At 47.4% G+C, this 27,250-nt stretch overlaps 1 protein-coding gene across 9 annotated transcripts in view; it reads right to left on the bottom strand.

The window, feature by feature from the left end:
* KNDC1 (kinase non-catalytic C-lobe domain containing 1) overlaps positions 1 to 27,250 on the bottom strand; it is a 1,149,158-nt gene that overhangs the window by 73,607 nt on the left and 1,048,301 nt on the right. For all 9 annotated transcript variants that reach the window (XM_078772411.1, XM_078772412.1, XM_078772409.1 and 6 more), the window contains 2 exons: positions 21,706 to 21,850; positions 19,156 to 19,412 (listed from right to left, as the gene is read on the bottom strand). In XM_078772411.1, coding sequence (XP_078628537.1) covers positions 19,156 to 19,412; positions 21,706 to 21,850 — 402 coding nt within the window. The remainder of the gene's footprint in view (positions 1 to 19,155; positions 19,413 to 21,705; positions 21,851 to 27,250) is intronic.

Below are 27,250 nucleotides of genomic sequence, written 5' to 3'. Positions count from 1 at the left end.
TAACTGTAGGCTGGTGTACAAAGTCAAAGATACACCCCAGGTCTGTAAACAATGCAGGAAACATGTGGTGTCAGGTGGTCATGACCTGCAGGACATCTGTGCCACAGGAATCAGCCAGCCGAAAGTGAAGACTGTGAAATAAGTCCAGCCCCATCAGAATGGCACCCATTGTGGGGATGTAGAAAACTGAAGGAGCAGCAGTGTGGTTTTTGTACCGCACTGGTAGGCTGACAGTACCCAGCACGGTAATGTTGGTGTTGCCATAACCCGACAGAGCCACTGCAGTCTGTTTCAGAGGAATGTGCGAAAAAAAATTGTCATAAGTTGCCTTATTGAGAATTGAGACCTTGGCACATGTATCAACCAGAAGCGGGTTCAAAATATCATTCACGTAGCATCCACAAGTTTTGAATGCAGTGACTGGCTGGGACACCGAGTTGATTGCGACTGGTGATGAAGTTGCTGTGCCAGATGTGGTAACATATTGTTACGGTCCGCGGTTAAGGATGTTATGTTTGCCGAGCGGATGGCACCGTGACCTAACAGTTTCCCCGATTCACCCGATTCACCCGTAACGTTGGCCGTATCGCGCCACAGATATTCAATATGGAAAACTCTAAAGCGACCGAATGTAAAGAGGAAGAAGAAGACGTACAGAAGAGTAACGGGATTTATTATTTACACACACAAGCAAAAGGAGCAGTCACGGTTATGTACAGAGAATATTGAAAAAGCAGGTGACACAGTGAAAATTACTAGCTTATCCTATGCAGTCTTAATTTATTCCCAGGGACAAAACAAACAGAACAAACTCACGTACACGAATGGGGAAATTGCAGGCAGGATTGGCTGGAAGGAGGTGTGTGGCTGGAGCTTGATCCCGCACGGGACGTCGGGCTGGACCTCGACGGCCGCTGATGCCACCGATCCTGTCGTGTGCGCGGGATCACGGGTCGGAGCTGCTTGGTGGAGCTGACGCGCTGGTGGGGGGTCTGGCGTGACGGGTTCTCTCCTCTCTCTTTCTTGGTCCAACCACTCTTTCTCTCTCTCTTGGTCCAACTCTTCCTCTTGGTTCAATCCCTCCTCACCACCGACAACTCAACGCAACCACTGACCACTCAACGCAACCACTGACCACCACTGACGACCAACCCAGCTCTTTCCCAAAACCACACAACTCAGCTCTGCTCTTGTCATGGACCTCTTTTGTCATGGACCTCTCTTGTCATGGACCTCCTTTTGTCGTGGACCTCCTTTTGTCGTGGACCTCCTTTTGTCGTGGACCTCTTCGCAACTTCTTGCGCGTGCGCCTTTATAGCGCCTCCGGCGATTAAGCCGCCGGCTTTTAGGACACGCCCATTGGTGTGCTCACCTCGGCCCTGGTTGGTCGTGCGGCCCTCTGGCTCCGCCCTTGATGACGACGGGCGGGCACACCTTTCTTCCCCAACCCGAGCACATGTTCAATGGCGGCTTTGGGGCGAAAACAACCCACAGCTGTAACAACCTGGCCAACTGCCCAGTGCAGTTGGCAATGGAGACTTGGAGGGGATGTAATTGGCAGATTGAGGCTTGGCCATGACGAAAGGGGAAATGGAGGTTTTTGGGAATGGGAATGAAGAATGAAGGGAATCTATCTTTTTCACTTGGTGCAATGGAGTGTCATTTTAATGGAAGACAAGGCCTTACCCTAAAACACATAATAAGGATATAAACTACTGAACAGGGATATTATAGTGTCCTTCAATGTATGCTTTATGGAATTAACTACCGGGACGCCCTTTTGACCTTTATACACACTGGAGCAAGGAGGGCTCAGAATAAAGCAATAACAATAATACCCACAATAAAAAAAACACATAATCCTCATATCCGCAACACTGCACCCTCCTCCTCTTAGGCACGTCCCTGGCCTATAACTTTAATTTAGTGTGACACGTAGGTGTAGTTCCCTCTACATTTAACCTGACCCTGAGTGCGACAGTTTTAAAACACAAATAAATATGTCCCGCTGCTCCATTGCACCCTACCTAACAGACTCACGCCCACAGCTAACCAAATTGCGGAATGGTCTTCAAACTATACATTGACGGTGGGGAGCATTATTTACAATTGACGCTACTTTATTTACAAAACGCAACCCAGGACCTGTGATTGTTCTTTCTGGGGGGGAGACAGTCTGCTCTGCATCAATGCACCATGAATGCACCCAAAAACGCACCAAAGCTCCCTCAAGCACCAATCAGTGCACAGTCATCACTGTTCATTAATAAAAATAAATCAACAACCCCTAACCCTGCAGGTGGTCTCTTGCTCTTCGGCTCCCTCTGCTGGCTATTATTATTTTCCAGGTGTTGTCATCTTCTTTGCTGGCGGCCTATTTGGATTAATAAAATGCACCCAACGTGTCCATTTTTATTTATTTATGGCCCACAGGGGCCGACTAGTGTGGTTCACCTGTGGGGCATCGGTGCCCTGTGGTCAAGGTCCGCCAGCAAGATTTCGGGCCTTCATGGCCAGTGCCAGCAGAGGGGCCATGCCCCAACCCATGGGGTCCATAAGTGGTGCTCAGCCACAGATGTGTGGTACATAATGTGGTGCATCGATGCAGACAGCTGGTTCTGGGAGTTCCGGGCGCACAATGGCGGACTCACGCACGCTCCCCTCGGCGCCCAGTGGCGCACAGGTCCTCATGTGGGAGACAAAGGGGGGGAGAGACAGATGAGCGAGGGGTAAGGTCACAAGGGTACACATCAATAAGGCAATGCAAGGTGAAGTGCGTACGGAGAGCGAAGTGAGAAAACTCGTCCCTACCGTACGTCACCCCCCCCTGTCACCTACTCTACCCTTGCCCTTACCCCATATTTACAAAATCTACACATTTACAAATTCGTCACTAATGTCACGTCTTCCCCATATTTCTTCTATACCAAATTCGTCACCACAATCCCTCTAGCCAAAATTTGCCATCACCCAATTCGTCATCAATCCTCATAAGGAGGAAGAGATGGAACAACAAAGCACAATGTCACACCCACGTCATGATGCGTCTCACAATCCAAAACATTTGCACATAAAAATAATAAAAACAACCTGGCATGGTGTGGAGGTACGTCATCCCAGGTGAGTGGATGCAGATGGTGCGAGGAGACTTCAATCCTAACTATCCTCTAAATGACTTTAACACACTTTACACTACCCGGGGTCTCTCCCTGCCAATCCATTGGCCAACTTACACTATGGGTTCTAAAAACCAATTCCCATTGACCAAACTGTGGTGCTTCTCCATTTGGGGTCTCACTCCCCCGATTCATCTCCCGGTGCCCTTGCACAATTTCCGGGCTGTGACGTGTAGCTCTCCCAGCAGGTCTACCCACCTGCACACCTCCACCACTGTAGTTGCCACCCGAGCTTACCTGCTCCTTAACCTAACCTATCTACTGGGGAAGGCCCCTCCTGGCTCTGTCACCCCTCGGTGCCCTCTGGCACTGGGCTACCCGGGTCCGTCCTCCGGATCCTCGGGCCCCATCCACTACAACTCTACCGGCTCCCAGAGCCCACCTGCGGCCTCACCTGGCCGACATCCTCACAGTGGTGGAGTGCCCAAACCAACTACACACACAAACAGGCTACACGCCCAGCCATTTCCACAACACTAATGCACCCATCCAATCACCATTTTTCCACCCGCACCACAGATGCCAATATCCAACTACAATTTACCTATACCCTCGACCTAACACTTACACTACCCGCCCCGGGTATTCGTGATGGGGGTCCATCCTTCCCCCATTCACACCTTCGCACCATCCACTCCACTCCATAGTTTCCACCATACTCACTCCACGACCATCCATTCCAATATTCCATGTACTCCAAACCATTTATTCCACACTCCATGTATTTCACACAACCATTCTCCATACACCTGTCGTTGCACACCTGTGCAATCATACCTGGTGCCACCTGCACCCTCCTTCTCCCTGGACCATTTGGTCAACACAATACACATCACCATCACTCACTCATACACTGCTCCATACACCTGTTCAGTTGCACACCTGTGCAATCACACCTGTTCCTAACACACTTTTCACAATACACTTCTATACACCTTCAACACTCACACGGCATCATCTAATCTACCTGGTGCCCTGCTAACTTAGTGCTCCCCGTCTTCCCTTTAAACTAAGCACATACCACGTCATTATCATCCACACTAATCTACCTGCGTCCCCACTACAGGTATCCTTGTCACTAACTAATCTTAACGTTACCTAAGGTCATCTTTTCTAGATCCCTATCATTATATCCTAACCCACCCGGGCTAGTTTTCACTGCCATAAACCCCATAACCTAGTGCTCCTTTGCCCCCGCTGTGAGGGATGACAGAGTTGCCATCCCACCACATCGGGCATCTCCCACTACCAATTTTGCACACCAAATTTCAACCAATCAAAAATTTTCCACTTACTGCCAATTCTATTCACTTTTCTAAATTTCGGATCAAAAACACTATCAGTATTATCATCATCACAGTCCGCTATATCCTAGCCTCGGTGCGTCATGACATCATTAAACTCGGCTTCGTAAAGCCGAGCAATGAATTTGGGTGGTTTGGTCGCCTGCAGGTTGAATCCGTCCGGCTTTCGGTTCAAGGGAGGTGGTTTGGTCGGGCCGAGATTCCACGCACCATCTCGGCGCGGCTCCTTGCGGTCCCGGGCCCGATGACCGAGGCTCGCCCGATCTGAACCCCGCCCCCGCCAGGGGGCGCCGTCCTGCTTCCTCCCACTCGCCCTTGAACCGGACCGGTCGCCTCGCCCGACACGGCCCGGACTCGACCGTGCAGGGCGGGGCCAAGCCCGAATCGGCAACGACGCTTCAAAGAGAAGCGACGCAGCATCGATCCGCGCCGGGCCTCGCATCCAACAAAGCACACCACGCCCCGAGTGCTCGCATCGGCTATCCGTCGCTCTAACCGCTAACCCGGTTACCGTCGATGCTTCACCTGCATGCTCACACGCATACGCTACCCCTTTCACCCTCACCGAGCTCGGTGCTACAACGCCGTCTGTACATTCCACCAACGCTCTCCCCGTTACACACCACACCTCTCGCGCACACTCGCTGTTCGCACACTCGCCGTTCGCACACTCCCTTAACACACATCGCGCACCGTCTTGCGCACTCTCCCTCGGTACGTACTCCGTACCACTCAACATGGGCGTGCACCCTTGCATACACCCACTAACGCGCTCACATGGGCTCTCCCACACCCACGCCATGACCAACTCAGGTGTGCTTCCTCGCACACCCTCAACCATTCCAAGCGTGCATTCTCGCACCCGCTCCACCACCAACTCACTCCTCGTGTCACACTCCGTACACCCCGACGTGCATTCTCGCTCGCACTCGGTTTCACTCCCACACTATATAACACACCCACTCGCCGACGCACACTTTTTTTCACACGCGTGCCATTTCCACTCACACGGGACCCTTCACCAACACCCGGGTGCCATATCGATCCCAATCGCGCGAAAATTCTTTTGTCGCCAAACATCCTTCTACAAAATCTCCCGGTACCACATGCAGCCCGTCTCACCTTCGGGGTTCTTCTTCCTCCCTGCACCAACACCTGCAAATCTTTATAAGGATTAATGAGCACAGCATCGTGATCTGAGCACGGACTTTGTACAGTTTCCATTCCTTCCTCCGATTCCTGGGCTACTTCCGTCGTCTCTTCAATTTTAATTGTACCCACTACTGCTTTTTCTTTATTCCCCTCGACGACCGTTGGCTTTAATAAAATTCCCTCTACCTCATCGGTCGCCGACTTTTCCAAACCCCGTGTCGCGATTTCTACCCCCGTCATTTTACCCGCGCTTTCCTCCGCTTCGCTCAACCAGCGCTTCTCGACCCGCGTTACCTCGTCGTGCACCCCTGGGACCCTTTCGCCCAACCTGCGGTCTCTGTCCCTCTCCGCTTCCCTTACCTCATATGCGACTCTGTCCCTCGCCATTTTCTCCCTATTGGCCCTCATTCCGTTCATTATTCTGTTTTCCATTTTATTACTCAATTTCTCCCCCTCTATTCTCAGCATCTCGGTGAATTGCGCCATGAAGTCCCCCACATCAAAGCCCGCTGCTACGGTCAAGGGCGCGGCAAAATTTGGTGCCGCTGATACCACGTGCGCGAGAGCGCCATTTTGTGCACCTGATACCTCCTCAACCACATTGCCATTTTTCTCCTCCTCTCTTTCCTCCACATACATTTCCCCGAGGTCCTGGGTCGATTCTACCCCGTCTATCTCTTCCACCGGCATCCCGTCGCCTTGACCAGCCATGGCGCGATTTCAAAATTCGGGTTTTTCTTTAAAAACAAAACAATTTCCAGCAGCTCGTAATTTTGAGCGCGTTAAGCGCGCTTCGGGTCCGACCCCGCTCCCGACACCAATTGTTACCGCCAATAGTACAATTGGTGTTCCATAATTTGGGCTAAATAAATTTAGTCCCAGGTTCGAATCCCAACTCCTGACTACCAATTGTTACGGTCCGCGGTTAAGGATGTTATGTTTGCCGAGCGGATGGCACCGCGACCTAACAGTTTCCCCGATTCACCCGATTCACCCGAACGTTGGCCGTATCGCGCCACAGATATTCAATATGGAAAACTCTAAAGCGACCGAATGTAAAGAGGAAGAAGAAGACGTACAGAAGAGTAACGGGATTTATTATTTACACACACAAGCAAAAGGAGCAGTCACGGTTATGTACAGGGAATATTGAAAAAGCAGGTGACACAGTGAAAATTACTAGCTTATCCTATGCAGTCTTAATTTATTCCCAGGGACAAAACAAACAGAACAAACTCACGTACACGAATGGGGAAATTGCAGGCAGGATTGGCTGGAAGGTGTGTGGCTGGAGCTTGATCCCACAAGGGACGTCGGGCTGGACCTCGACGGCCGCTGATGCCACCGATCCTGTCGTGTGCGCGGGATCACGGGTCGGAGATGCTTGGTGGAGCCGACGCGCTGGTGGGGGGTCTGGCGTGACGGGTTCTCTCCTCTCTCTTTCTTGGTCCAACCACTCTTTCTCTCTCTCTTGGTCCAACTCTTCCTCTTGGTTCAATCCCTCCTCACCACCGACAACTCAACGCAACCACTGACCACTCAACGCAACCACTGACCACCACTGACGACCAACCCAGCTCTTTCCCAAAACCACACAACTCAGCTCTGCTCTTGTCATGGACCTCTTTTGTCATGGACCTCTCTTGTCATGGACCTCCTTTTGTCGTGGACCTCCTTTTGTCGTGGACCTCCTTTTGTCGTGGACCTCTTCGCAACTTCTTGCGCGCGCGCCTTTATAGCGCCTCCGGCGATTAAGCCGCCGGCTTTTAGGACACGCCCATCGGTGTGCTCACCTCGGCCCTGGTTGGTCGCGCGACCCTCTGGCTCCGCCCTTGATGACGACGGGTGGGCATGCCTTTCTTCCCCAACCCGAGCACATGTTCAATGGCGGCTTTGGGGCGAAAACAACCCACAGCTGTAACAACCTGGCCAACTGCCCAGTGCAGTTGGCAATGGAGACTTGGAGGGGATGTAATTGGCAGATTGAGGCTTGGCCATGACGAAAGGGGAAATGGAGGTTTTTGGGAATGGGAATGAAGAATGAAGGGAATCTATCTTTTTCACTTGGTGCAATGGAGTGTCATTTTAATGGAAGACAAGGCCTTACCCTAAAACACATAATAAGGATATAAACTACTGAACAGGGATATTATAGTGTCCTTCAATGTATGCTTTATGGAATTAACTACCGGGACGCCCTTTTGACCTTTATACACACTGGAGCAAGGAGGGCTCAGAATAAAGCAATAATAATAATACACACAATAAAAAAAACACATAATCCTCATATCCGCAACAATATCAATCATAAACATGTGAATTCCAAACATAACAGCAACCAAATTGCCATTTTTGGACAATTTCTTTGAACAAGCATTGATATATCATGTATCATTAGTATGTGACATGGACGAAATGATTAGATTTTGGTGAAGATCCGGGTTCGGATCCGGCTACTAGAATTTTTAAGTGATTCTTCACCATTGGGAGATCGGGCCAAAAACGACATATAGCACGATATCTCAAAATGTTGTGGACAGATTTGGGCTAAGCTTGGTGGACCGCTTGGGTGTCTGACAAGGAAGAATCGATTCGATTTTGGTGAAGATCTGAATATGAATTCGGATACGAGAACTTTTTAATTTTTAAGTGATTCTTCACCATTGGGAGATCAGGCTCAAACCGATACATAGCAGTCTCAAAAAGTTATGGATGGATTTGGACGAAACATCTCGCGAGATATTTGTCGGCGAGGTCACGTCTTTTCGAAGCTGTCCACACGCTCACGCTTTCGAAGTTAAGTAATAGTTCACAATAGTAATAGTAATAGTAATAGTAATAGCAATAATATAATAGTTCAGTGACCCAGGCCTACAAGGACCACCTACAACACTATAAAGATGCCCTCTCCCACGCCCGCTCCGCCTACTACTCTCAAATTATCCACTCTGGCTCCGGAAACCCAAAAGCACTCTTCTCTACAATAAACAAACTCCTCAGCCCCCTGAACACCACCACCCAGCCATTCACAATAGACAACTGCATCTCCTTCCTTTCATTCTTCCAACGCAAAATTGACAACATCTACAACAGCTTAAACACCAACGCACCCGCTCCCCCTCAAACCACCTGCCCCCCCTTATCCTGCCAACCCCTGTCTCAATTCTCCCCAGTCTCCCCTACTGACCTCTCTGAACTCCTCATAGGAATGAAAACTGCCACCTGCACTCTGGACCCCATCCCCTCCAGCTTTGTCAAGGCCTCCCTTCCTGCTCTCTCTCCACTTATCATTGCAACAATAAACTCCTCCCTGTCTACAGGCATCGTCCCACCGTCCCTCAAAATTGCTGCTGTTACCCCCATTCTGAAAAAACCTGGACTAAACCCTGACACCCTAAATAACTTCAGACCCATCTCCAACCTACCCTTTCTGTCAAAAGTTTTGGAACACGCTGTAGCCACTCAACTCAAACATCACCTCTCTGCCAATAACCTGTATGAAACATTCCAATCCGGATTCCGCTCCAACCACAGTACTGAAACTGCTCTCCTCAAAATCACCAACGACCTTCTCCTCTCCTCTGACGCTGGCAACCTCAACATTCTCATCCTCCTCGACCTCAGCGCCGCCTTTGACACCATCGATCACACCATCCTCCTCACCCGACTTGAAACCACCTTTAACATTACCGGCACTGCCCTCTCTTGGATCAAATCATACCTCTCTGACCGACGCCAGTTCATCTCCATCAATAACTGCAAATCCCCCACTGCTCCCCTCCCCCAAGGTGTCCCCCAAGGTTCAGTTCTTGGCCCCCTCCTCTTCATCCTTTACCTGTCCCCCCTCGGTCACTTAATCCGCCGTCATGGTCTCCAATTCCACTGCTTCGCCGATGACATCCAGCTTTTTATCTCCACCAAGTCCATCTCCACCGCCACCCACTCTATCCTGACAAACTGCATCACTGAAATAAAATCCTGGCTTCAAATCAACTTCCTCAAACTTAACTGTGATAAATCTGAAATAATCATCATTGGCCCAAAAACGCTCATAAAATCCACCCATAACTTTGCCCTCAACATCGATGGTATCCCAGTATCCACCTCCCCTCACATCCGGAATCTTGGCATCATCTTTGACCAAACCCTCTCCTTCGACAAATACACTAAACAGATCACAAAGACAGCCTTCTTTCACCTGAAAAACATCGCCTGTCTCCGTCCATCCATCTCCTCCGTGGCTGCAGAAACCCTCATCCACGCCTTCATCACTTCCCATCTGGACTACTGCATAGCCTCCTTTATGGTTCACCCTCAACAATCACCAATAAACTCCAATACATTCAGAACTCCGCTGCCCGTCTACTCACCCATTCCCGGACCCGTGACCACATCACCCCCGTCCTTTACAAGCTTCACTGGCTCCCCATCCCCCAGAGAATCCAGTACAAAATCCTCCTCTTGACCTAAAAAGCCCTCCATAACCTGGCCCCATCCTACCTGGCTGACCTCTCCAGACACACTCCCACCCACAACCTCCGCTCTGCTGGTACCAACCTCCTGACCCCCCCCCCCCCCCATCCGGACCAAATTTAGATCTTGGGGGGACAGGGCCTTCTCCATCGCTGCTCCCACCCTCTGGAACTCACTACCTCACACCATCAGAGACTCCTCCTCACTCACCACATTCAAAACATCACTCAAGACCCACCTGTTCAACACTGCATTCAACATTTAACCCACAGCATCTAACCCCTGACTATCTCCTCTCCTTCTCCCTCCTTTGTGCTTTGAATATTTCCCTATTGATTCTTCTTTTTTTGCAATTGTTTTTATGTTTTGCTATGCATTATGTTTTGCACTCTGTCAAAGCGTCTTTGGGCTCCCTGAAAAGCGCTATATAAAATAAATGCATTATTATTATTATTATTTATTGTGTTTTTGTCGAAATTGTATTTATCTTTCGGTTTGTGTACCTATAGTGTGTCCTCAGGAAGATTCTCGGTGTTAATTTTTCACACCTGTATAGAAAATCGTCAGTTAATTCGTGTCGCGTCTTTTGAGGCCTTGTACTTGTAGGCTACCGTGTCCTACCTTGAGGCTTTGTTTTTCTCTCAGCGGTCCGTCAATTGTGCTCCAACTACTTTCATTCTCTGTTTTTCCCAGTCTTTTCACCCCATACGTCCTTGCTTAAAATCTCAACTCAAAAAAAAAAAAAAAAAATTCCTTCTCTGTTCTTCTTCGTTTATTCGTTGTTCTTATTCGTTCGTTCGTTCGTTCTTCGATCACGTGTTTCACCCCCATTTCCCCAGATAGTTTTCACTGCTCAATTTAAAAATGTTTAAACTTTCACCTGAAGTACTGTATTCTGTCGTATATTAAAACACCTTTTTCTTCTTCTTCTTTAAAAGGTTGCTTTCGACTTGCTCACCAAATCTATTCATTCCAAAAAAAAATTCCATCTCTTACAGTTCCTCTTTCCTGCATTCCCTAAACTCACCTGCACTTCCCTCCCCCCCCCCCCCCCCCCTCCAGCGTCCTCAAACATATTTTTGACTCGAAGGTCACGAGAAACTCATTTTGCAATAAATGTTCGTTTCCCATTAATCGTACACTTTCTAAAATCCAATCTCACCCCTCCCCTCAAAATCTTCCCCATCACCCCTCCCCTCCAAAACTTCCCCATCACCCCTCCCCTCCAAATCTCCCCCTTTCCCCTCACCACCAAATCTTCCCCATCACCCATCTCTTTCAAATCTTCCCCCTCGCCCCTCCCCTCCAAATCCTCCCCATCACCCATCCTTTTCAAATCTTCCCCCTTGCCCCTCCCCTCCAAATCCTTCCCATCACCCATCCCTTTCAAATCTCCCCCCTTGCCCCTTCCCTCCTAAACGCCCCCCACACCCCTCTCCTCCGAGACTCTCCCTCGCTCCTCCCCTCCTAGACTCCCCCCTCACCCCTCCCCTCCAAATCTCCCACATCTCCCATCCCTTTCAAATCCCCCCCTTGTCCCTTCCCTCCTAAACTCTCCCCTAACCCCTCCCCTCATAAACTCCCCCCTCTCCCCTCCCCTTCAAATCTCCTCACCCTCATTTCTTCTCCATTTCTCCCCTCTCACCCCTCCTCCTCAAAGTGTCCTCCCCGCTTCTTCCCCCTTCCAACTCTCACCTTCATCTCCCCCAACCTTCTGCCTCGCTCTTCCCCATCCTCAAATAACACCTCACTGTGCCTCACCCAATCACCATCAAACCTTTTGTCCGCCCCATCCTTCCCTTTCTCCAAGCTATTCTGAAATCTCTGACACACCTTCAACAGCTCTCCCAACCTCTTCCTCCTCTTCCACATCTTACCCTACCCCTCCCCCCCCCCCTGTTCTGTATCCGATGCTCCCCCTTCCTCTTAATTAACGGTATGGATCTCAAACATCCGGGGCCTTCGCTCAAACTTGACTGATCTCTCCATACAGGTTGCTTCTGACAAACCAGACGTGATCTGCTTAACAGAAACTTTCCTCCTTCATGATGTCTCTGATTCCTTAGTATCTCTCCCGGGTTACTCCCTCCTCCGGTATGATAGACCTGAGCCTCGTCCTGGAGGTGGGGTTGCTATCTTTATCAAAAACTCTCTTCCTCAATCGCCCTGCACTGCCCTCTCTCCACCTCACCCCCAGGAATACCTCTGGCTACGGCTTCCCCTTCACTCCCTCCTTTTGTTCATATGTGTGTTGTACCGTCCACCAAACAGTGATGACTCCATCTACATCTAGCTGTCTGATAATATGGACCAACTTCTATCTACTCATCCCAACTCTCTCTTCCTCATATGTGGTGATCTCAATTGTCACCATACCAGGTGGCTGGGTGTGGGTACCTCTCTCACCAGCCATGGCTCCTCAGCAAAGGACTTCTGCAACTCACTGGGACTGACACAATCTGTCAATTTCCCGACCCGGATCTCAGTTAACGGAGCATCTTCTCTTCTGGACTTGGTTATGACTAACTTCCCTGAAAATGTCTGCTGCTCTCCTTCTGCTCCAATCGGCTCATCTGATCATGTGCTTGTTAAAGTGGACATCTCTCTGACCATTCTCAGAGAGCCTCCTCAGCGTCGACGAGTCTGGCATTTCACTCAGGCCAACTGGCATGGTGGTCTTCAAGCAGCCATCAATCATCTGGACTGGTCTCCCATCTCTACCACCTCTGACATCAACTCATCCTGGGAATTCTTCCAAAGTAAATTGCTCTCTCTCATGCACAGATTTATCCCATCTCGTCTTCAGTTGTCATACCCTTCCTCCCGTCCATGGTACACGGAATCTTGTGGTGAGGCTGTTGCCCAGAAACAACTTGCCTTCGTCTCCTGGAAAGCAAATCCAATGGAAAGAAATCTCATTTCCTTTCACAAAGCCCGAAACAAGTGTGTGTCCACCCTCAGGAGAGCCAGGAAACATTATCTCTCCATTCTCAAGACCGAACTCTCTTATCTGTCTCCCTCTTCCAAATCCTGGTAGCGTCTGGTCAAATCTGTTTTTTTTGTTTGTTCCCCCTCCATCCCCTCCCTCACCTCAAACGGCTACACAGCTGACCCCGCACATGAAAAATCTGAATGCATCAACTCTGTGTTCGCCTCTAAATCTTGTGTCCCAAACCCAACCCTCTCTGTACCCACCATACCCAGTCGTACCCAGCTGCTCCTGGACTCTTTGTCCTTTCCTCCTGACAAGGTGGAAAAGTTTCTGTCAACCCTCGACTCTGATTCTGCAACTGGACCTGACGGCATCAGCCCACGGGTCCTAAAATCCTGTTCTTCCGCTCTTTCACTCCCTCTCTCTGTTCTCTTCACCCTCTCTTTTGCTCAAGGTCATCTGCCAGCATCTTGGAAATCAGCAAACATTACCGCTTAACACAAAAAAGGTGCAAAAACAGATCCCAGCAACTACAGACCAATCAGCTTTCTCGCAATTATCAGCAAAGTCATGGAAACCATCATTGCTTCGGATATGAAATCTTTCCTCTTCTCCAATGGCTTGATCTCTGATCATCAATTTGGTTTCAGACCAGGTCACTCTACTCTGGAAATGCTGCTTCTGCTTTCTCAACAATGGAAGGAGGTCCTCAATGCCAAACAGGAAATTAGAGCTGTCTCCCTTGACATATCACGTGCCTTCGATACGGTCTGGCACCCCGCTCTACTCACCAAACGCTCCTCCTTTGGTATCCATGGAAATCTCCACGCATGGCTGGCGGACTTCCTCTCTAGTTGTAGTCAACGTGTGGCCCTGAATGGGTTTCTCTCATCTCCTCTTCCTGTTCAGGCTGGAGTTCCCCAAGGCAGTGTTTTGGGCCCTGTGCTTTTTCTGGTCTTCATCAATGATCTCTCTGACTCTCATGAAAATCCTCTCTATCTCTTTGCTGATGACTCCACTCTCTGCCGCTCCATTCCTCATCCCTCAGATCGGCAGTCTGCAGCCTCCTCACTCTCTGCAGACCTGGACAAAATCACAGACTGGGCAAACAAGTGGAACATGTCTTTCAATCCTGACAAATCTCACACTCTTACGATGTCTCTCCGAAAAGTCCGACCGGACAACCCTCCCATCCACTTTCTGAATAATCCTCTCCAAGAAGTTCTGTCACTCAAGCTTTTGGGTCTCACTATCTGCCATGATCTTTCCTGGGAAAACCACATATCAAATCTGGCCTCCAAAGCCTGTCGCCGACTGGGCATCCTCCGTTGTGCGAAGTCCTTCCTCGGCACACCTGAGCTCCTCACCACATACAAGGCTTTCATCCGCAGCTCAATGGAATACTGCTCTCCCCTCTCGGCTGGTGCTCCTGCCTCACACCTAGCTCGTCTTCACGCTGTTGAAACCAAAGCGTTCAGAATCAATGGAATCTCCTTCGATGAAGCTAACTCCGAGGGCTTTTCACTCACTCACCGCAGGCACGTTGGTGGTCTTTCCGTCTTCTACCGACTCCTCTCCGGCCTTGCTCCCCCAGGTTTCTCTGGGCTCTGTCCTCCAAATATTCCTGCAGGTCGCACAAGATCTGCCTGCAACCCTCTTGTGGTTAAACTGCCAAAATCAAGACTCTCTGCTCACCTTCACTCCTTCATTCCTCTTTTCTCCCCCACCTCTGGAACAAACTCTCTCACTCTCTTCAATCCCACTCCTCCCTCCAGGTCTTTAAAACAGCTGTTCACCACCATGTCTTATTTTCCCCCATCCAAATCCTTGATCTTTTCTACCCCCACTAATTTCACCCCAAATCCACTTTTTTGAAATACCAACTTCTTTCCTGGAAGTCCCTGGTGTCCTTGTGTTTTATATTTCTCCCGCCCCCCCCCCCTCCCTTCCCATACCTCCTCCCCCCCAAGCCCTCTCCCTCCCACACATCTCCCAATGGCCCTGCTCTCAAATGTTGTGTTTGTGTGCTTCCTCTTCTCTCCCCATCTTGTCGACCGCTCCCTCTTTTTATATATACTAGGGCATGCCCGTACGTGGGTGCCCGTTCCTTGCCAAAAAAAAAAAAAAACGCTACCCGTACGCTCTACCCCGCCCGTACGCCCGTACGCCCGTAAACAAAAAAAACAACGCTCTTCGCTTCCGCCCTTCGCTCTGACTGAATTGGGAGAAATAATGCGCATAAGAAATCGAGAAATTATTATTTTCTCCGGAAGAAATCGAATTACGAACCGTAATGGCACACGCGCTCGGCTCGGCTCGCTCTCACATCGGCCACGCCTACGCAACAACGCGTTCTGTGATTGGCTGCCGGAAGTGCAGTCTTCACTGTCCGGAAGGTCGCAAATCGCAGTTACGATGAATCGCAAATTAGTTTTAATTAGTTTTAAAACATAGTTTAACGGCAACATAGTTTTCCAACGTGAAATAAATGAATACGCTCTCAAATGTGCCGTCCGAGGCAGAGTCTGTTCGCCACGTTCGGCACACGTGATAGCTCGCTGCTCTCTGATTGGTTGAATCGTTTTTTGGACATAGCTCGGTAACTACTTCTCCGATTAATATGAAACCTTGAAAAGGCACATCCTCGGGTCCCCAGCAATATACCTGGCAAGTTTAAAGTATATCGGACCCGTGGTTGTCGAGAAACAGCGGTCACAGACATACAGACATACAAACATACAAACATACAAACATACAAATATACAAACATACACACAGAGATTACTGGAATTATAGATAGATTGTTTGTATGTTTGCTTTGTTTGTGTGATAAATGTTAGCACTTTCACGAGCCTCGATTCTGTATACAAAAAAAACAAAAACAAAAAAAACAAAAAAACATGGTGGACAGGTTGGACGTGTTACAAGGACGAATCGATTCCATTTTGGTGAAGATCTGAATGTGGATTCGGATACGATAAAGTGATTCTTCACCATAGACAGATCAGGTGAAAAGCGATAAATAACATGATATTTGAAAAAGTTATGAACGAGTTATGACTAAACTTGGAAAATGCGTTGGTTAGGTGACAAGAACAAGCCGATTAGATTTTAGTTCAGGTCCGAATCCAGGTCCGGTCTATCAGTGGGATACAAAACGTAAACTGTTCAGCTTGGCCGATGTATGCTCTCCATCGAGTGCTGTTCGAGTTTACTGCTGTATTCTACAATGCTCATCTATATATACTAGGGCATGCCCGTACTATATCTATATCTAAAATTATATCCCCCCCCTCTATTTACATGAAATGGTTTGGTCCAAAGCGAACGGCTTGCGAGTACGGTGACAATCCCCCCCCTCTATTTACATGGAATGGTTTGGTCCAAAGCGAACGGCTTGCGGAGTTTGGTAAAGAAATCGCCATAGCTCGGTAACTACTTCTCCGATTAATATGAAACCTTGAATTGGGACAATGTTTTTATGTTTTTAATTGAATTACTATCCGTAATGGCGCACGCTCTCACAGGAGCTCCGGAAGGTCGCATATCGCAGTTACGATGAATCGCAAAATAGTTTTAATTAGTTTTAAAACATAGTTTAACGGCAACATAGTTTGCCAACGTGAAATAAATGAATACGCTCTCAAATGTGCCGTCCGAGGCAGAGTCTGTTCGCCACGTTCGGCACACGTGATAGCTCGCTGCTCTCTGATTGGTTGAATCGTTTTTTGGACATAGCTCGGTAACTACTTGTCCGATTAATATGAAACCTTGAAAAGGCACATCCTCAGGTCCCCAGCAATATACCTGGCAAGTTTCAAGTATATCGGACCGGTAGTTGTCGAGAAACAGCGGTCGCATACACACAGACAGAGATTACTGGCATTATAGATAGATAAAACACAGTTTGTGTGTGTGTGTGTGTGTGTGTGTGTGTGTGTGTGTGTGTGTGTGTGTGTGTGTGTGTGTGTAATGTTACCGATAGACTCCTAAACGGAGAGGTTTACGTGCTTGATATTTGGCATAGACATGGCCATTGAGCCTGGGACGAACATGGCCGAACTCAAAATATTTGACGATCTATATTTTTTATTCATATTTACCTCAGCGCATTTCAGCGCACGGAATCAACGGAATCAGAGCAGGTGGGCGCTGATTCACTCAGAGCGATCACGTGATGACGCTATGACGCTATGAAAAAAAAAATCGCTATGACGCTATGAACGCTATGACGTTATGACGCTATGACGCTATGAACGTTATGACGCTATGAACGATATGACGCTATGACGCTATGAAACGCTATGACGCTATGAACGATATGAACGTTATGACGCTATGACGCTATGAAAAAAAAAATCGCTATGACGCTATGAAACGCTATGAACGCTATGACGCTATGAACGCTATGACGCTATGACGCTATGAAAAAAAAAATCGCTATGACGCTATGAAACGCTATGAACGCTATGACGCTATGAACGCTATGACGCTATGACGCTATGAAAAAAAAAATCGCTCGCTTTACCAAGGGGCTCGCTCTCCCCCCGTTCCCCTCCCCTCCCCTTCCTCCTCCCCCTCCCCTCCCCCGCCCGGCAATGCCGGGTACTTCTGCTGGTCAAATATATAGCAAACAACAAAAACAATGTCTGGTTGATGGTAGCAGTCGTTTGTAGGGAATGTCATCCGTTATTGTCTACGAAGGGACAGCAATCATGGCTCGTCATCCATCTATCACACTTTTGTGACAACACAGATGTTCAGAAGTGTAAACAGCCCAAGAAAGATGCATCGGTTTGAATAATACTTGGAATATAAGTAAGAAAGTCTCCCATGAGACCAATTTGTAAGCAAAGGAACTGCATTCAAACCCTATGCCTGCCATTTGGGAATCCAGAGCACCTGTGTATGTGCAAACGTCACAGTAAAGTCAGAAGTCACCTTTGCGATGATGTAATGGCATCCATTCACGGATACATTGTTGTGGTTTAACACTTCGGTACCAAAACAAAACAATCCTCTGCTGTATGGTTGTAGTGTAATGAGATACTGTATATGATAAAGCGATCTGTCCTACGTCGGCACAGTGCATCAGCACACTTGTCAGATAAGAACATTATAGCTTTCTTCGTAAAATAGCTGTGAATTCAGTTTTAAGGTACAAATTTATTTGCCAGAATTATGCCATTCCAAAAAACTCATCGAACAACTGCTTAGGATCTAAACTTGCGTTCGTTTCCTTTTTTTTGAACAAATACTGTGTATATATATTTTTGTAACATCCTGAAATTTCTCAATTTCCTGGTTTTAATGTTTTGGATCAGGATTTTATTGATTAAAGAATGGCAGGTATGGTAACTTCTGATTGGTAGGAGAAGTAGGAGCTACCTCTTGGCTGTGATAGAAGGGTGTAGCCTCAGATAATGCCGTACAAAGACATTCAAAGCAGCAAATCTTAAGATAAATAAATATGAGTTTCCCTTACAGGAAACTTCAATGCTGGAGGCCATTAGGTCCCTCAAGCCTGTGCATTGGTTGCCAACCTATGGTTGTTTGTCCGTACTCTATCATTCTTAGATGCTGATTTTTTTTTTGATTTTTTTTTTGGATACAAGATCGAGGCTCGTGTAAGAGCTAACATTGATCACAAAAAGATAAACTGACACATAACACATAAAACATATGATAAAGGGAGCGGGAGAACAAGATGGAGAGCAGGGACATCAGGAGATCTGTGGGAGGGAGAGGGCTTGGGGGGAGGAGGCATGGGGAGGAGGTCGAGGGAAATTTTTTAAGTATCCTAGCATGGACACTGCTAGGACTTCCAGGAAAGAAGTCGGTATTTCAAAAAAGCGGATAATTGCCAAGCAAGGAAGCGGAAGTACCATTTTAAAGTCTTTGCAATATCTCGCTGGTGTCAGTTCTGAATTGCTAAGTTCCCCCACACTTCCCAACTCAGAGCAGACACTCTGTCCATTACGCCACTGAGTCTGGTACAAACCCAAATGATGGAGTGGCACACAGCTAGAACACAGCTAATCAGCTGAGAAGACCGAGTTAAGCAATTTCATTCAATAGAACCAAACACCATGACAAGAACACAATTAGATAGGATTACCATCGGCTGATGACGACTGGGATGTAGAAGTGAGCATGCGATTGTCGGCAGTGAGACGTGTTGAGCTGGGGTCGTCCCTTTCAGATGATGAGACTGGCACCAAGACATAGTACCCAGTGGTGGGGTCTTGGACCAAGTTGTACATCGCCTCTGGCGTAGGAGAAGTGTTACTTATTGCTTTGCTGAGATTTTTAGAAGGTAGGTTGCCTTGTGGTCCATCTGCCCGAGTCCACGTCAGCTGCTTTGAAAGGTTTTGTCTTTGGTTGGGGAAAGAAGAGAGAGAGAGACAGAGAGGGCCATGTTTGTTGGGAGGAAAGATATACTACAACCATCTTAATTTATGATAATCTAGGTTTCTGAAATACTGCATATGCTTGAGAACAATGAAAACGATGAAAATGCTGTCAATATATTTAAATTGTAATCAAGTGCATCATTATTGCTCAAGATACCTGTATTGGACATATTATCAAAAAGGGGGACGAAAAAAGGTATAAACGAGAACGGCACGAACAGTTTACACTTTCTATCCCACCGATAGGCCGGATCTGGATTCGGACCTGAACTAAAATCTAATCAGCTTGTTCTTGTCACCTAACCAACTCATCCATCAAATTTTTTTTTTTTTTTTTTTTTTTTTGTATACTGAATCGAGGCTCGTGAAAGAGCTAACATTTATTTCACAAACAAATCAACCAGACAAACAAAACACACAAAAAGAGGGAGCGGAAGACAAGATGGGGAGAGAAGGGGAAGCACACAACCACAACATTTGAGAGCAGGGAGAAGTGTGGGAGGGAGAGGGCTTGGGGGCAGGAGGCGTGGGAGGGGGAGGGCAGGGGGGAGAGGTATAAAACACAAGGGGACCGAAATTAGCGGGGGTAGAAAAGATCAAAGTTTTGGATGGGGGAGGATAAGAGATGGTGGTGAACAGCTGTTTTAAAGACCTGGAGGGTGCAGTGGGATTGAAGAGAGTGAGGGAGTTTGTTCCAGAGGCGGGAGAAAAGAGGAATGAAGGAGTGAAGGTGAGCAGAAAGTCTTGATTTTGGCAGTTTAACCATAAGAGGGTTGCAGGCAGATCTTGTGCGACCTATAGGAATATTTGGGGGACAGAGCCCAGAGAGAGCTGGGGGGGCAAGGCCAGAGAGGAGTTGGTAGAAGACGGAAAGACCACCAACCTGCCTGCGGTGAGTGAGTGAAAGGCCCTTGGAGTTAGCTTCATCGCGGGAGATTCCAATGATTCTGAACACTTTGGTTTCAACAGCGTGAAGGCGAGCTAGGTGTGAGGCAGGAGCACCAGCCCAGAGGGGAGAGCAGTATTCCATAGAGCTGCGGATGAAAGCCTTGTATGTGGTGAGGAGCTCAGGTGTGCCAAGGAAGGACTTCGCACGACGGAGGATGCCCAGTCGGCGACTGGCTTTGGAGGCCAGATTCGTCCAAATCCAAGTCCATCAATTTCGTCCAAGTCCAAGTCCAAGTCCAAATTTCGTCCAAGTCCATCAATAACTGTTTGTGATATCATGCTATATGTATATCGTTTTTGGCTATTGTACGTATTATTGCTGTGGGTCCGGCAAGCTAGGAGTCAAAGGGTTAGGATAGTCGGGACAGTGAGGAGAACTGAGCCTTTCCCAATCCATGAAATATCCCATATGGTCCGCATCTCCAACAGCCTCTCTGAACCAAAGTCCTACTGCCTGGCTTCTTGTACTGACCCCTATTTTAAACTGATGGGAGAGATGCATCAAGCAAGATCTAAAGCACTCTACCTTCGGGCTTACCTTGTGTGGCATTTCATGGTTGCTTTATGCAACTTTCTTCGTCTAGAAGAGCATGGGAGGAGTCAATTTATATATAATCACCTGCGGTCATTGATTAGGTGAGAGCTAACTGGTTATTCCCTCCAATCACAAGTGACAGACGTGTTTGGGACTCTGTTTTCATATCTTATATAATAAAGCAGAACTGTCTGTCTGTCCGTCTGTATGTCTGTCCCCAAACTACTCCCTCAGTTTTGGGGCTAGCCCCACCAAATTTTCTGTGGAACCTTTTGGTGCCCCAGCAGGTGTCTTAAGGTGGATGGGAGGTTTCATAAATTTCTCAATACAATTATGATTTTGAGTTTACACGCATACGAAACTGCTCTCCCTCTGATAAGGCAACAAGGCTTTATGGGACTCATTGGACCCAAAGCTTTCTACCCCCGTTAATTCACCCCAGATCCACTTTTTTGAAATACCAACTTCTTTCCTGGAAGTCCTAGCAGTGTCTATGTGGTTTTTACCTCTCCCACCCCCCACCCAACCTTCCCGTGCCCCCTCCCCCCCCATGCCCTCTCCCTCCCACAGATCTCCCGATGTCCCTGCTCTCCATCTGGTTCTCCCGCTCCCTTTATCATAAGTTTCATGTTTTAAGTGTCAGTTTGTCTTTTCATGATCAATGTTAGCTCTTACACGAGCCTCGACCTTGTATCCAAAAAAAAAAAAAAGCACCCCAAATAATTCCGAAACCTTTGAGCAGCGGCACGGCTGCTGTCAGAAATCTCGTTACCTTTGTTGACCGGGATATCCCTTCCGAACAACACACGAGTCAAAGGAGCGACGGGATCCATTGTTTCTCACAAAGTTCTGCAGCTGTGAGTGTGGGACGGGTCCTTGTGCATTAACGAACCTTCCCAGCATCGTAGGATGAGCACCTGAAAGATGATAAAACAACATTTTGTTTGCACCAAATTTGTTTGGAGAGTTACCAGTAAAGTTTGTGATGATTAATTTGCTATGGTATGTACCCTATGCATACCGATTTGATCAGGTGCACAAACACATTGAATTTACAAAAGCTCATTTCTTTGACATAGGTGGACACATACGCATCATATAAAGCCATAAAGGCACACCAAAAGTTCAGAGCACGTGGTGGCTTGTTGATTCTAACGCCTCAAAACCAAAAGCCTCGGCCTTCACAACGATGCAGCACCCACAACATCCAGATTCTTGTAATGAATTAATCCCTTAATTCCATTCAAAATAAAAAAACCTGTTGTTTGACTTTCTTGGCTACCTGTTGTAGAGCATAGCTCGGTGGTATGACCTCAACAGCTTGTCTCCTCCACCTTGGTGCTATAAATTACCACTGCTCATGTTGAGATAAATAAAATTGCAATAGTAAAAAAAATATATATATATATAGTGACAAGACCGCTGCCACTTGTCACGTGGGTTAAGAACAAAGCATAACTCAGTTGGTGGTTGCAGATCGATGATTTCCTACCAGAGATAACTGCTGCCCTAGTGCAGTGCTACAAAGGAGTGATACATTACAGAGCAAACATACTGTCATCAAGCAGCTAACTCCCTTGTTTTCATCTGCACTCGTAAGAATGAAAAATAAGATTCCATCATAACATGTTACAAAAACTGTCCATTGGATTCGTACCATATCTACATAGACTGTGCTGACGGGATATGCTTGGTGACTGGTAAATCCACCTTGTTGTTCTACACAAGTAGAACAACAAGTTCAAGCAAGAAAACATGGCGAGCAGCCAATCGTAGACAAGTCCTAATCAAGAAAGGCCATGGACCAGGAAACTCGATCCAAGAATCTTACTATACACAAAGAATTAAGTTAAGCACCCCCCCCGTTTTTTACAACCTCGCACATTACAAGTTTGTTGTCGTCAAAACAGTGTAATATACCCATGATATAGCTATATTTTCTGGAGAAGTGATATTATGGTCACATAAAAACATAACAATCATGCCGTTTTCAATATTTTATTCTGAATAATTTAAGGTGAAATTTTTTGGGAATTTTAGGCATATTTTCACCTCAATTTAAGTATGGAGCTATAGGTCCATCACGGACAGTGTGGATGACGTTTATGTTTTCAAACGTACAGTCATTGTTCTGAGAAGACCTCTAGCGATCTTTGCGTCAATAACGTGTGTAGGACCCGTGTGCTGGAGTGTGTGCTGGAGCAAGGTGCTGTGACAACCATCCCCTGGCCTGCGTACAGTCCTGACCTGAACCCCCTCGAGCACGTTTGGGACATGTTGGGACGACAAATTGCGAAGATGGTCCCTCCAATAGCCAATCTGGATGAATTGGAACGTGCATTACATCGGGAATGGAACAACCTGCCACAGCAACGCATACGACGGCTTACAGGGTCTATGAGACGTAGGGTTGAGTCAGTGATCCGATCACGTGGGTCCTACACACGTTATTGACGCAAAGATCGCTAGAGGTCTTCTCAGAACAATGACTGTACGTTAGAAAACATAAACGTCATCCACACTGTCCGTGATGGACCTATAGCTCCATACTTAAATTGAGGTGAAAATATGCCTAAAATTCCCAAAAAATTTCACCTTAAATTATTCAGAATAAAATATTGAAAACGGCATGATTGTTATGTTTTTATGTGACCATAATATCACTTCTCCAGAAAATATAGCAATATCATGGGTATATTACACTGTTTTGACGACAACAAACTTGTAATGTGCGAGGTTGTAAAAAAACGGGGGGGGTGCTTAACTTAATTCTTTGTGTATATAATTCACCAAATGTCTGTCTGTCTGTTCGAAGGTACCGCAAAAACGGCTCAACCGATCGAAACGATATTTTGGGTGGGTAATCCTGGGATCTCCGGGAGTAAAATAGGCTATTTAGTTTTCCCAATTTCAGCTTTGGCCTCCAGTATTCTCAGGTTTGGACTCCCGCATAACATTCACGTTCGCATAACGTCCATTGTTCTCAGTGTGACGATGTTGTTTTCCCGGGTGCTGCACAAACGGCTGCACCGATCGCTGCACAGCTGCACCTATCGAACTCGGTGACCTCGGACAAAGACCGTTTATTATTCCTTTAAACCTTTTATTAAATTTAAATTTAAATTAAAAAATTTAAATATTCCTTTAAAACTTTTATTAATTTTTTTTAATTAAAGACCTTTTATTTTTATTTTATTATTATATTATACCATCGTGTTTCAAATCGTGATATCAACTGTACACTTTTCTTTAGGAAAAAAAATGGAATGATTTTGTACCAACATCACAATGAAACACAATCACAATTCACATATTCGTGAAATTCGAATATTTTTATCACAATGAAAACATCGTCACAAACGGGTACTGGAGACAATGTGACACGCGTCACAAACGGGTACAATATTGGAGAGGCCATTGCCAAAACGATTTGTTTTCTCTGGTACGTGTTTCTGGGTGGGTACTGTTTCAGATAAACCGATAAAATGCCTACCAAACGGAAAAGCCTCATTAACGAAAACGTCCAAGGAAGCTGTTGCAAGAAAGAAGGCTCGCCTAGACGAGGACTATCGGAGGCAGGAACAAGTACGTGACACAGCTGCACACCAGTCTCGGAGGCAGTCCGAGGAATACAGATCTGCTGAACAAGATCGTGACACAGCTGCACACCAGTCTCGGAGGCAGTCCGAGGAATACAGATCTGGTGAACAAGTATGTGACACAGCTGCACACCAGTCTCGGAGGCAGTCCGAGGAATACAGATCTGCTGAACAAGATCGTGACACAGCTGCACACCAGTCTCGGAGGCAGTCCGAGGAATACAGATCTGGTGAACAAGGACGTGACACAGCTGCACACCAGTCTCGGAGGCAGTCCGAGGAATACAGATCTGGTGAACAAGGACGTGACACAGCTGCACACCAGTCTCGGAGGCAGTCCGAGGAATACAGATCTGGTGAACAAGGACGTGACACAGCTGCACACCAGTCTCGGAGGCAGTCCGAGGAATACAGATCTGCTGAACAAGATCGTGACACAGCTGCACACCAGTCTCGGAGGCAGTCCGAGGAATACAGATCTGCTGAACAAGATCGTGACACAGCTGCACACCAGTCTCGGAGGCAGTCCGAGGAATACAGATCTGGTGAACAAGGACGTGACACAGCTGCACACCAGTCTCGGAGGCAGTCCGAGGAATACAGATCTGGTGAACAAGGACGTGACACAGCTGCACACCAGTCTCGGAGGCAGTCCGAGGAATACAGATCTGGTGAACAAGGACGTGACACAGCTGCACACCAGTCTCGGAGGCAGTCCGAGGAATACAGATCTGGTGAACAAGGACGTGACACAGCTGCACACCAGTCTCGGAGGCAGTCCGAGGAATACAGATCTGGTGAACAAGGACGTGACACAGCTGCACACCAGTCTCGGAGGCAGTCCGAGGAATACAGATCTGGTGAACAAGGACGTGACACAGCTGCACACCAGTCTCGGAGGCAGTCCGAGGAATACAGATCTGGTGAACAAGGACGTGACACAGCTGCACACCAGTCTCGGAGGCAGTCCGAGGAATACAGATCTGGTGAACAAGGACGTGACACAGCTGCACACCAGTCTCGGAGGCAGTCCGAGGAATACAGATCTGCTGAACAAGAACGTGACACAGCTGCACACCAGAGCGCTAGGAAAGTCCAGCTTAAAGTTGCTCTAACGCAAAAGAGGAGGATTGGAGCAGTGTTTGATGTCCAGCACTTTGAAGAAGCTGCCTATCCAGCAAAGCAGCAAGGTCACAAGCTGCCAAGTCTGTATGATACAGGACGTAAGTGCCCCTTCTGCAAGGCCCACTGCTGGAATGACGAACGACCTGGATTCTGCTGTGAGAAGGGCAAAATTGCAATCAATCTGCTCGAGACCTACCCTGAAGATTTCAAAGCCGAATCTCATCAGATTTTCAAAGCCGATGCCGAATCTCATCGATGCGACACCAGCTACTGGGCCTCATGCTGGAAACAAGATCTTCATGCCGAGGATTCCAATCATTCCATCCGAAAACCTGTTCCCCTTCCAGATGCAGCGAAAACAATTCCCTGTCCGACTCTACTTTGCAATGACCAGTAACAAGGCTCAAGGTCAGACATTAGAAAAGGTAGGCATCTACCTAAAGACAGATTTCTTCAGCCATGGACAGCTTGATGTCGCCATGAGTCGCGTTGGCAGCAGCGACAATATAAAAATGTTTGCCAAGAACCTCAAAGAGAGAAAAGGAACTTTTATCAGCAATGTCGTCGATCCTGAAGTTCTAGGCTGAAGAAGAGGTACAAAATCATTCAATTCTTTTCCCTAAAGAAAAGCGTACAGTTGATATCACGATTTGAAACACGATGGAATAATATTTACCGATATGAACAGTGATGTGGCTTTTATTGAAATTCTACAGATACCGTTTAGATTTTGATGATTTGCGTGTGATATGATTTAACAGATGTTTATATGAATCGTTTAAAATAAAAAAAACCCTTCAATTTCTGATATTTTGCCTTTTCATTTCGGCCTCCCAATTGAAGCCCCGCCCGTAGGGCGGGTACCATTGCTAGTTTGCTTATAATTTTGCAAGTCTCTTTACTACAATAACATGTGGATCGATGGTGACTCCACACAGTATCTGACCCTCACATTTCAAATCTCAATCCCACCAATCATGTGGAGGTTACCTGCCATAGCACTATGTATAAGCATCTGCCCACAGCTGCCTTCCAACCATCTAGGTCAAATGTGAATGGTGCTCATAGACAAATTATGGTCACAAAATGGTTGGGACATTTGGTGTAATCCACGCCATGATATGTTGAAGTTGTCACTCAGCCCAAATTTAGCATTCCCACTATTAAAGGTGTTCTATAATTTTTTGGCCTGTTGTTGGCTTAACCGTCAGGGTGCTGGCTTGGGATTCTAGGGTCCTGAGTTCAAATCCCAGTCGGTTGTTGAAGTAACATCTGGTGGGGTTGACTCAACCTGTCTACCTTCCGAGGTCGGCAAAATGAGTTCCAACTTACTGGGATGAATGAGCCATTCGGGTATCCTGTGTGGGAGTGACGCCCCGACCAGGATTGTTCCCAATAGTAAAGAAACTGCTTCGGCAGCCATATGCATATGAAGATGCGGGAGTGGGCATCATCATCATCATACCTTTTTGGCAAGGTGGTGTTTTGGGATTTTTTTCACCATTATTCTCGAAGCGTTCCACCTTTTCTCACATCCCATGACTTTCACTGCCTCAAACCTCCTCCCTCTCGACCTCAACCCCCCCCCCCCCC

Source organism: Myxine glutinosa, chromosome 2 (genome assembly GCF_964187855.1).
Source record: "Myxine glutinosa chromosome 2, kmMyxGlut1.1, whole genome shotgun sequence".
NCBI classification, from domain to species: Eukaryota; Metazoa; Chordata; class Myxini; order Myxiniformes; family Myxinidae; genus Myxine; species Myxine glutinosa.
The sequence above is the reverse complement of the archived record's forward strand: the minus strand, read 5'-3'. Positions and strand labels throughout refer to the sequence as shown.